The following is a 12,832-nucleotide window of genomic DNA, read 5'->3' on the forward strand; positions in this document are numbered from 1 at the left end:
TGACCATGCAATTAATATTTTTGACTATGTTTTCAGGATAAAGTTATTAAAATTTACCATTGCATGTCAGTAAATGGAATATGAACTGCAATCTTTGTAATCCAGCAGCTCTGCAGGGAACAGGCTGTGTAGGCACGCAGAATGGAGTGATGTCACATCAGTTTTTTGACCGCTGATTTTTTTATTGGTAACGAAAGGGACCAAATTAATCACCCTGACGGAGTGTACTGTTTACTCTTTGACCACGACATGGCTACGTTTGAACAGTTAGCTCTGTTACTATCTTTTTATCTGTTCATCTTTTTTTTCTTTTTTTTAATTGGCATGCTAGCCAACCCAATTGACTCGTGCTAGCTTAGCCACTCCGGAGTCCTGAAACTAACAAATAACTAACAAACTGCATGGAATTTGTCGAAACCAACTCCACTGACTAATTAAATCCTGCTAACCTGAAGATAAAGCCTAATGTAAAAAATTCTGAACTTCCCTTTAAGTTCGCATATCCAGTGAAGCTCCAAAGATCATATTGAACATTTTCAAACAATTAGAATTTGCAGTGAAAGTGGCGCAGAAACCCTTTTCCTGCATGGGATAAGTTAACTAGCTCGTGGGTTGGCTGACGTCGTCTCACACGAGACAGCTTTTCTTGAAGGCACATTTTGAAAATGGCTTTACAAGTCCCTCCCATTCAATCTACATTTTCTTCTCCTTCAATTCTTGTAAAAAGCTATGATGTGCTTTTGTTGATCTGCATTGCATAGTGCTGCTGGGTATGGCAAGTGATTATTCAATTACAGGACACGTACATGTCATGTTCAACGAGGCCAACTAGTTGGCCTTGCTGACGCAACTCGTGATCTGATTGGCTATCGCTACTATCCACAAACTATATTTGGCGGAAAACACTCAGGTGACTTGAAATTCCGCTCCGATACCCCCAATTTGGCCAAATTTCAAAATTGTCCAATATGCATGTGCGGTACATCATTGGAAAGCTTCAAATCTCAATTATTCGGGGGAGGAAAATTTTTTAACAGGAGGGCATTTTGGAAAAAAAAAAAATTTAAACAGCAAAACCCTAACTGGACGCGAGAGCATGAGAGAGCATAATTAAAGACACCACGATTTTAACAAGATATTATCGCGTACTGACCTTGTTTCGATCCAAAAATTCCATGCAGCATGTATCACCGAGTGTCAAGACACAGCTATGAATGGGCACAGCTGGATTTTGGGGGGATTTTATAGGTGAAACATGGTGATATAACAAGAGTCGTGATGCAGAAATCACAGACAACAAGGAGTGGTCGAGATTTTCTTTTTTATATATTTACCCTGTTAAACATTCTTTTTCAATTTTTCTTTGTTTGGATCCATTATTTATCATCTAAGATATCGGGGAAAATGCGACAGTAACAAAAAAAAAAAAAAAAAAACACACAATTAAGCGATAGTTATGAGGTAGATATCAGTGACTTTTTTACAGACGCCAAATTTTTCATTGTGACGCAATTTGTTTAAAAGCTTAAAATATGCGAGTGAATAATTTTTATAGTCGTTTTTTTTTTTTTTTTTTTTTTTTAACTAAATATTAGACATCAATTAATGATTTTAAGCTAAAAATGACAGACATTTCCAAGAGTAAATATAATTACTTACCTTCTTTTTATGGCTGGGTTGAAACAAAAATTAAAAATAGTTCGGTGGCTTAATGCGCCATGAATCTGCTATGGCAGCATATAGACGTATTGTTCTATCAAACACAACATTTCTTTTGGCTTATAATACAGCATTTTATTTTAAAGAGGGGTGCAAGAGCAGAAACGGCTTTTTCAGTCTTGTCTGTGTTTTCCGTCATATGCATGTTCACTCACAGGGCCAGCATTATTGATTCTGTAGGCTTTGGAAAGATTTAATATAACCTGGCAACACAAGGTTGCTGAATTCTGATTGTTTCAAAATAGGGATATAATTTGATATGCCTATGAGGAATCATTTTGTATATTTACGGAACATACATTTAAAATGTATTCAACTAGTATAATAAATATCATATTTATGATGAGCGTTAATTTTATATTCAAAATGTGATCATAATCTTAGGCTAGAGGAGAACGCATCGCTGGCCCTGATGGTCCACCACTGATGATTAATGATATTTGTGTACGGTATATCATTGACATCGCTCTCTTATAATAATAATTATAATTTGACATTGAATATTTTAAAGTCATTTGTCAATTGGCTAGATGGAGTGCCTGAAGAGTAACAATAAATGGTATAATTATATCTTGTTACAATATGATTTTTGCAATATAAAGTGTGTGGGGGGGGTGTTGTGTGCCTTCACGTGTCCAAGCGTATCATACTCAACCGATGATCACTTTTTCCTATAATTACTCACAAGGCACATATCTTATTCCCAGACTATGTCATCATACATTTCCACGATCGTCCTACTGTATAGTCAATGTCTAATCAGGAAACACACGGCAGAGAACAATACTTTCATATTAATTTGTATACTGTAATATGTATTATGCTCATAAAATGAAATAATATATCATCCAATAGTTATTTGTGTGCTGTGAGATAACTTTATATTCTCATTGCTCATCTGTTCTTTCCAAGCTCATGGCTGCCATTATCTTCATCAGCATGGGAGTTATTGCATCTTTTTTCTGTGCCATCGTAGATGGAATCATTGCATCAGAATTTATGGTAAGTAGTTTCAAAAAGAAGGTAAATGACTATGAAGTACACTCAGAGGTGGGTAGTAACACGTTACATTTACTGTGTACATGTATGTACTCTGAGTAACTTTTTGAGAAAAATGTACTCCTAGAGTCGTAACATTTTTCCTCTTTATTCTAGATTTTACATTTTGTTTTTGCCAGCGATGCCAAGAGTAACTCTACCAATTTCAGCAATGAGACGTCGCAACAATAATCACATGACTCCATTATAACAGCCGTACGCAAGCGTCCTGCTCTATGATCAGCCTTTTAAATCATGTGGCGTCTTTAAAACACCATAAAAAATAAAGTATTTGACATACGTAGAGCGCTGCCCTCAACTTGACTTGAAAAAGCAGATTTAAGAGTTTTTATTATTTGGTACCGATTCACTTTGGAAAACTGGAGATGTGATCCTTTAAATTTCATAATAGTAACTGTGAAGGAACTAATCACTATTCAAACTAGGAACTATTTTCTCCACCAGAGAGCACTCATGGACGAATAATGCTTCATTTCTGTCATTTTTTTTTTCTCTCACCGGAATTCAATAATTTCTTATTTTCAGTTTTTAGTTTTTGTGTATTTCTTTGGCTTAACGTGGTTATGTAATGGGTTATTGTACAGTATCATTATAACAACAGTTCATTTAGATAACTTTGTGCTGAGAAAAAAAAATTCAATTGTGAAAAAAAAAAACAACTAAAAAGTTACTCACAATGTTACTCATTACTCGAATATTCTTTTCACAAAATACTTTTTTATTTTTACTAGAGTACTATTTTGAAGTAACGCTACTCTTACTTGAGTAAAAGTTTTGGCTACTCTACCCTCCTCTGAGTAGACTGCTCTGACTTTAGCAATACAAGATACATATCAAGTCAGTCTGGTCTTCTGTGGTTTGGGCTGGATTTCAAACTATACGCTAGACGTGGGGCCAGCAAGCACAGATTAAACCTGAAAGATTTGAAGAAGCACGAATGTGACGTAAACACAATGCACCTCATGCTGTCAATTATCGTCAATTTATAGTTCACAAACAATCATGGTGATACAGTCATGAACGAAATTATTGGCACCCCTGGAATTCTTCCAGAAAATACAGCATTTCTCACAGAAATTAATGCAATTACAGATGTTTTCAGTATGAATGTGCCGTAGACTATGAATTGAATGTGTTTATTTCTTGGATGTGCATTGGAAAAATGCAAAAAAACTGAAGAGAAAAGCCAAAATGTACACAATTTTACACCGAATGCAAAAAATGGGCTGGACAAAATTGTTGCCACCCTCAACTCAATATTTGGTTGCGCATCCTTTAGAAGAAATAACAGAAAGCAATCACTTCCTATAACAATCAACAAGTTTCATGCACCTCTCAGATGGAATTTTGGACCAGTCTTCTTTTGTGAACTGTTCCAGGTCTCTCAGATTTGAAGGGTGCCTTCTTGCAACAGCAATTTTGAGATCTCTTCATAGTGTTCAATATGATTTAGATCCCGGCTCATCGATGGCCACCTCAGAATTCTCCAGCGCTTTGTCTCCAATCATGTCTTGGTGGTATTCAAGGTATGTTTTGGGTCATTGTCCAGTTGGAACACCCTGGACCTCTGATGCAGACCCATTTTTCTGACACTACACCCTACATTCTGGCTCAAAACATTTTGATAGTCTCCATATTTCATGACTCCTTGCACACTGTCAAGGCACCCAACTCCAGAGGCAGTAAAACAACCCCAAAATATTTAGTTTTGTAGGCCTCATTCTTTTTTTCTGGCACTGGGTGCCTTGACAGTGTGCAAGGAGTCAAGAAATATGGAGACTATCAAAATGTCATGGGTGTTCCAACAGGGCATTGAGCCAAAACATACCTCAAATAGTACCAAGAAATGGTTGGAGACCAGTGCCCAGTAATTTCTGTGAGAAATGCTGTATTTTCTGGAAAAATTCCATGGGTGCCAATAATTTCGTCCATGACTGTAACTGCCGTTTTTGTAGGAAAAATACAAGAGTACCTGGTGTATTGTCATTTACAGTGCTTATTTTTGAAAAGACAACATGAGTTAAAAAAGTCAGCTCGAAGATTTGCAGAGTTAGTTTTGCCCTTGACGCGTTCTGACAGCAATTCGGAGTGTATGTGCAATGCTTGTTTACGTGTTTTCTCTTCCCCTTTGAACACGACTTGTAAAAGCAATAGCGGGACACTGAAAAAAGTGCCACTGAGTCTCCTACGACAACCTCTTTGCTGGATATACGGGAAAATAGATGAAAAGTCACAGCATCTTCCAAAACTCCCTGGAGTGTTAAAAAAGAGTCACCGTTGCCCTCCTTCATGAGTCAGATTGGACCGGAGTGGAAATCCCATTGAAACTACAGAAGACTAGACTGACTTGCCAGCTGCCATGTACAGTATTTTGATGGCTCCACGACAAAATTCAGGCTGGCTTGCCAGGCTAGAACAACACCACCATCCATAACAAAAAAGGACAACATTCCGGTTGACTTGGTATTATGTTCTCTGCTAGAAATGTACGCCATGCAAGAACACAGTATAAAGGTGTTCTGGGTTTGACAAAATAAAAATGAGCAGAGCTCAGTTTGGCTCATCAACCAAAAAAATATATCAAATGTGTTTTAATGAGTGTGAGGTGGACCCAGAGCAGTTTAGAAAGCCATTCAGTTCCTGGAGATGAATTGCTGATATTGATCAATAATGCTATTAAAGGATGCTCACATCCTCACAGGACAGTAAAATTTATATTCATTGCTTCTTCAAGCCTAGCACAATGAAATCATTTAATGACCTCATTCATTCTATCATACTGGTGCAGGAGGGCTGCTGCTAATCTGCAGCATTAACCCTAAAACAAAACTGCTCCATTCACACTAATGTAAACTAGTGCATACAGCACCGAAATCTGTAAGACTTACACTGATGGCCAAAAGTATTGGCACCACTGCAATTCTGTCAGATAATGCTCAATTTCTCCCGGAAAATGATTGCAATTACAAATGCTTTGGTAGTAATATAATATTCTCATTTATTTTGCTTGCAATGAAAAAACACAAAAGGGAATGGATTTTTTTTTTTTTTTTTTTAAGTCATTATCATTTTACACAGAATTCCCAAAATGGGCCGGACACAAGTATTGGCACCCTCAGCCTAATACTTGGTAGCACAACCTTTAGATAAAATAACTGTGAACAACCACTTCCGGTATCCATTAATGAGTTTCTTACAATGCTCTGCTGGAATTTTAGACCATTCTTCTTTGGCCAACTGCCACAGGGCTCTGAGATTTTTTATGGGTGCCTTCTCCAAACTTCCATTTTCAGATCTCTCCACAGGTGTTCTATGGGATTCAGGTCTGGACTCATTGCTGGCCACTTTATAAGTGTTCACTGCTTTCTCTCAAACCATTTTCTAGTGCTTTTTGAAGTGTGTTTTGGGTCATTGTCCTGCTGGAAGACCCATAACTTCTGAGGGAGACCCAGCTTTCTCACACCGGGCCCTACATTATGCTGCAAAATTTGTTGGTAGTCTTCAGACTTCATAATGCAATCCACACAATCAAGCAGTCCAGTGGCAGCAAAGCAACCCCAAAACATCAGGGAGGCTCCGCCATGCTTGACTGTGGGGACCGTGTTCTCTTCTTTTGAAGGCCTCGTTTTTTTCCCCCCTGTAAACTCAATGTTGGTGCCTCTTCCCAAAAAGCTCTACTTTTGTCTCATCTGACCATAGAACATTCTTCCCAAACATTTTTGGCTTCCTCAGGTAAGTTTTGGCAAACTCCATCCGGGCTTTTTTATGTCTCTGGGTCAGAAGTGGGGTCTTCCTGGGAATCCTACCACAGAGTCCCTTTGCATTCAGATGCTGACGGATAGTACGGATTGACACTGTTGTACCCTCGGACCATAAGCGGATTTTGCAGGGGCCCCCTGTTGGCCGAAAAGTGTCATTCTATGTAGTTGACTTTCCTATATATGATTTTAAAACTAAGAGTTTTTCGTGAAATATTACTCCATAAATGTTGTAAAGCAATAAAACAAACAACAAAAATGAATCAAATGAAAAAAAAATTTTTTTTTACAATGGGTCAACATGATTTTTCAAACAGCTCATGTGACTAGTACCTTAGAAAGTCATTGGCTTTGCTAATCCAAAACGACCTGACGAGTCGACGACCAAAGAGGAGATATGGATATACGCAATTTTTTCAAGCCTAAGCTTTCAAAAGCGATAACAACACTTAAGGAAGAACCAATGATTGAAAATGTGGATCTTGAAGCGTCAGAGAGCACCGCCAAATAATTATACAACGGAGCCACCTCTGGCGGGCGTACCATTTTTAATGGATGACGATCTTGGCGAAAAGAATAGCTGTCCTAAGCAGCCTTAATTAGAATTCCCCTCCAAAATGATGGGGGAAATAAAACGCTCATTTTCATTTTATGATTATAAATATTCCTGGCTGGAATATTCAGTCAAAAAGGATGCCATCTGCCGTTTGACCTGCCGCCATTTTCAAACTGACCACGGAAAGGATTCGTTTCGCAATGGTTTGAGTGACTGGAAAGTGAAAGTGCTATAACTGCCAACTTGTCACTATATAGAGTGGTGGATATCTATGCGTAACACAAAAATCGGCGTGTACTTCTTCACTAGGTAAGACAGAAAAATGCTCAAGCACCCACACACAGCTGGCATTGCTGACACTGCGTTTCGGGGTCATCAACATGTTGTGCCCCCCCTGCCCCAAAAGTCAAACTCCGCCTATTCCTCGGACTGCAGGAAAGCTTGAACTTGTTTGGATGTTAGTCGAGGTTCTTTATCCACCATTTGCACAATCTTTCGTTTAAATCTCTCGTCTATTTTTTTTTCCCGTCCACATCTAGGGAGGTTAGCCACAGTGCCATGGGTTTTACACTTATTGATGACACTGCGCACGGTCGACACAGAAGCATCCAGGTCTTTGGAGATGGACTTGTAGCCTTGAGATTGCCCATGCTTCCTCACAATTTTGCTTCTCAAGTCCTCAGACAGTTCTTTAGTTTTCTTTCTTTTCTCCATGCTCAATGTGGTCCACACAAGGACACAGGACAGAGGTTGCGTCAACTGCAATCCATTTTAACTGGCTGCAAGTGTGATTTAGTTATTGCCACCACCTGTTTTGTGCCACAGGTGCTGTTAATTACACAAATTAGAGAAGCATCACATGATTTTTCCAAGGGTGCCAACACTTTTGTCTGTCCCATTTTTGGAGTTTTGTGTAAAATGATAACGATTTAATTTTTTTCCTATTCTCTTTTGTGTGTTTGTCATATCAAGCAATATAAATGAAGATATTACTACCAAAGCATTTGCAATTGCAATCATTTTCTGGGAGCAGGGCCGGCCCAGGCCATTTGGGGGCCCTAAGCAAAATAATGCAAAGGGGCCCATATTTTTGGCCCACCATTTCGTCACAGTGTACTGTGAAACCCATACATGCAATCCAACCCATACGTCCATATTTTGTATATTAATCAGATTTTGTTGCACTGCATACGTCAAACTTCTCACCCCAAATGATTGTCAGTACTTACAGTATATAGCGCCAAACCTTTTTCTAAAAGAGGAAAGAAAGAAGTTAAGGAAGAGCTTTTATTATTTTAAACTTGTAATCAAGTATCAAAACTCACAAAAGTCAAATAAAGCAAACTGTAGTAAACAAAATAGAATATAAATTAAACAATTGCCAGATTGGGGGCCCCCTAGTGGTCAGGGGCCCTAAGCAGCTGCATAGTCTGCGTATAGGCTGGGCCGGCCCTGTCTGGGAGAAATAGAGCATAATCTGACAGAATTGCAAGGGTTGCAATAAGAGTTGGATATTAAAAAACACTTGTGTTGTTTACTTTAGTGAGTAAGTGGAAGTCTTTTCATTCAGGTTCTGTCTCTTTTTCCTTTAATCCTCCCGCAGGACATAAGACCTCTGCAAGAGGACATGTGTGACTTTTACACTAGTAACTCTGGCTATGCTTTTGAGAGCTACTACACTGAGGTGAAACGCGCGCACACACAGCACACGATGTTTTCAGGATACAGTATTCCTGTACCACAAACTCCAGCCAAAGGTTTTATTTTAGCGGCATCTTGCGGCTGTTTGGCTTTACTGCAGTCACACAATAGATCATGATAATGCAAAAACAAACAACTTAAATCAAGTTAATTCCCTTGTTTTCAGTGTAAATCTATTAGAAATAAGTGAAATATCTGTCAGTGCTTCAAGTTATTTGACCCACTTAGATTTCTTGAAATAAGAAAAATAGCGAGCTGAAAATGAGTTTAAACAGACTTATTTTAAGCAATACATTTGTATATTTAATCCTTAAAAAGGTTTCTTTGTCAGAAATGTTCTTAATTCAAGAATAGATATTGTTCAAAACAATATTTGAAAGCATTTTTTTTTCTTTTAGATGTATGGGCTTAATAAGAAAAATAGTAATATTTACATAAAGTAAGTGGAATAATCTGACGCATTAATTTGTTAACTAGTCTATAACACTCTAAACAAAATGGAGAAAATTATTTGGCTAGATTTAAGAAAAATAATCTGATTAAAATGTTATACATTTGCAGTGTACTAAATTCATCGTGATGCACAAAAGTTGAATGACTGCTAACTATGACTGTGAAAGTGATGTGAAAGTTGAGAATTCAACTCAACAATTCGATATAACTAATTACTTGAATCCACCAAACTTTCAGGTGACCTGCCGTCCCTTCGACAAATCTTGCAAGCTCAAACTGAGAAGCAACACCTGCTTCTGTTGCTACCTTTACAACTGTGAGAGGTAAAATCTGCAGATACCTTATATCATACAATTTCTTTCCATTTACCTGTACATGCATGTTGTTATATGCATTAGCTATAGGATAGGATTTAGTAATAATTTGGATTGAGAATGTTTTGTTTGTAACCTTACAGCACGGATTACCACCCTCAGTACTTTGAGTTCACGGGGGTCGACGGCTGTTGGGATGTGATACACCTCTATCGTCTTCTGTGGGCCTCGGTGGTTCTCAATGTGACTGGCCTCTTTCTGGGAATCATTGCAGCAGCCATTCTCGGGGCCTACAAGGACATGGTGAGAAGTTTTAAGTGGCTTTGAAACACTAATGCATGCAGAAGAAAGGCAAATTTGAGATTTAGCAGCAAAAATCCAGTGTGAGTCAAACTAGTAAACTTCAGCAAACACCAGTCCCGCTCTCTCACTGTGCCATATGATCAAAACAGGTGTGTGTGAGCACACAAATGACTGTAAAAATCACTTAGTTTACTTGTTTTTCTATATGGCTGCGAGTTCTTTGTTCGTTCTGTGAGAGTTCTTCTGTGCAGCTTAAATCAAAAGTTTAAGCATTTCCGAGCAAGTTTACAATGGTCACAAAAACATTTTTAAACTAGAATAAATGTAAATATTTTAGAAAGAAGGCAACTCATGCAGGAAGCTTTTGCATAGTTTTTTTTCAGGTATTGCATTTTTTTATCCCACATTTCAAAACACGCATGTTTCGTTAATTTAGACTTTTCTGTCATACGTACAGTATAATGACCGATTGTCCATGCTCAGCATACATTTTTGACAGTCTCTAAACTGTTCCCTGCAGCAGAAGCCTACTCCACCAATAGCGCCAAGTCCAGCCCCACCTCCCCACATCCTGTACAACCCAACCCAGCACATGCTCACGTATGCTGGCTTCTGTCCTCCTCCAGGGCAGAATCTTCCTGCCTACCCCAACTATCCAGTACCAGTGCAGGTACAGTAGATCACAGAACTTGCTGACTTTCCCGAGAGTGCAAAATGTGTTATTGTGTAGCAATGTTTACCAAAATGGCCCACAGTGCAAGCAAAAACTTACTAAAAAAGATAAATAAAAACATTTTGCCTTTTGTGTCACGGGCGGAAAAAAGACATCATGAACGAAACTTAGTTGATGCATTCATAAACTCCAGGGCATTATGAGTATTCCAGAACTGCTAGTCTTTTGCTAGTTTTAATAAACATACCATTTACACCACATACACACACCGCCCATAAATACACATGCACAGACTAATTCTTGGTAAATTGTAATGCAGTGTGGTTCTTCATCACTGCAAAGTGCAAACTACAATAACAACAATAAACATAGTTACATAAACTCCTCGCTAGTGGCACGATTTTTTGGGGGGGCAGAAGCAAAATGTGCAGGTGTACCCTTTAAAGTGGTTGTCAAGTACTGTATTTTTCTCAAAATCAGTTGCTCCAGAGTATACGTCGCACCAGTTAAAAGGGGAAAAAAATGCATCATGAAGAAAAAAACTGAGAAAATAAGTCACAATTTTGCAGTGGGGGATGTATTTTTCAAAAACCCAGACTGAGAACAGAAATTTTGTATGGTAATGCAAGTTCAGATAATAACATAATATAGAACAACAAACTGAATATGTGTACAGTAGTCTTTTAACTTAACACAGGAATGGTTGTTAAGCTACACAATGCATAAATATGGCAGAACACGTCACTGTAGGTAAGGTTTACTACTTGGCCATGTCAGTCGGTTTGAAATAACATTTTTAAAAAAAACTCCCCAAATGAAATATCTATATAAGTTATTATAAGTCACATACAGTGGTATGAAAAAGTATCTGAAACTTTTGTAATTTCTCACATTTCTGCATGAAATCACCAAATGTGATCTGATCTATGTCAAAATCACACAGATGAAAAAAGTTTTTGCTTTAACCAAAACCACCCAAACATTGATAGGTTTTCATATTTTAATGAGAATAGTTTGCAAACAATGACAGAAGGGGGGAAAAATAAGTAAGTGAACCATCACATTTAATATTTTGTGGCACCTCCCTTTCGCAGCAATAGCGTCAACCAGACACTTCCTTTTGCTGCAAATTAGTCTGGCATCAGGACTAATCTTGGCCCATTCTTCTCTACAAAAGTACTGTAGTTCAGTCAGATTCCTGGGATGTCTGGCATTAATCGCTGTCTTTAGGTCATGCCACAGCATCTTAATGGGACTCAAGTCTGGACTTTGACTTGGCCACTCCAGAAAGTGTTTTTTTCCTTCTGAAACTACTCTGAAGTTGATTTACTTTTGTGTTTTGGATGATTTTCTTGTTGCATCCATCAAATTTTTAGCTTCAACTGTCTGACAGATGGCCTCAGGTTTTTCGGCAAAACATCCTGATAAACGTTTGGATTTATTATTCCATTAATGATTGCAAGTTGTCCAGGCCTTAAGGCAGCAAAACAGCCCCAAATCATGATGCTCCCTCCACCATGCTTCACGGTGAGGATGAGGTGTTGATGTTGGTGAGCTGGTCCATTTTTCCTCGTCACATGATGTTGTGTGTTACACCCACACAATTCCTCGGTCCACAAAATATTTTGCGAAAACTTCTGTGGAGCGTCCAAGTGCCTTTTTACGAACATTAAACGAGCAACAATGTTTTTTTTTTTTTTTTTTTTTTTTTTTTTAAGACAGCAGTGGCTTCCTTCGTGGAGTCTTCCCATTAACACTATTCTTGACAATAGTTTTACATACAGTTTGTGTGCTCAGAGATATATGACTGTGACAGTGATTTCTGTAAGTCTTTAGCAGACACTCTAGGGTTCTTTTTTTACCTCTAAGTATTCTGCGCTGAACTCTTGGCGCCATCTTTGGTGGACAGACACCCTTTGGGAGAGAAGCAACAGTGCTAAACTCCCTCCATTTGTAGACAACTTCTCTGACTGCCGATTGATAAACATCCAGACTTTTAGAGGGGGTTTTGTATCCTTTCCCAGCTTTATACAAATCAACAATCTTTGACCCCATGTCTTCAGACAGCTCTTTTGACTGAGCCATGATGCACATCAGACAATGCTTCTCATCTAGACAATTCATACCAGGTGTGTTTTATAGTGGGCGGGGCAGCTTTAAACCGCTCATCAGTGATTGGGCACACACCTGAAATGTTTGGTAAAAATTGGTTTCAATTGCTCTTTCAATCTCCTTAGGCAGAGGGCTCACTTACTTATTTTCCCCCCCCTTTTGTCATTGTTTAAATGCTATCCTC

The 12,832-nt window shown here is 38.4% G+C and overlaps 1 protein-coding gene across 1 annotated transcript in view; it reads left to right on the forward strand.

Annotated features, from left to right (window-relative positions):
- The window catches only part of LOC130920238 (transmembrane protein 255B), a 28,855-nt gene that overhangs the window by 14,606 nt on the left and 1,417 nt on the right, over positions 1-12,832 (forward strand). Inside the window, exons 4-8 of the mRNA XM_057843297.1 lie at positions 2,632-2,721; positions 8,696-8,776; positions 9,484-9,569; positions 9,704-9,863; positions 10,384-10,533. Of these exons, the coding sequence (XP_057699280.1) occupies positions 2,632-2,721; positions 8,696-8,776; positions 9,484-9,569; positions 9,704-9,863; positions 10,384-10,533 (567 nt within the window). The remainder of the gene's footprint in view (positions 1-2,631; positions 2,722-8,695; positions 8,777-9,483; positions 9,570-9,703; positions 9,864-10,383; positions 10,534-12,832) is intronic.

Source organism: Corythoichthys intestinalis, chromosome 1 (assembly GCF_030265065.1).
Source record: "Corythoichthys intestinalis isolate RoL2023-P3 chromosome 1, ASM3026506v1, whole genome shotgun sequence".
NCBI classification, from domain to species: domain Eukaryota; kingdom Metazoa; phylum Chordata; class Actinopteri; order Syngnathiformes; family Syngnathidae; genus Corythoichthys; species Corythoichthys intestinalis.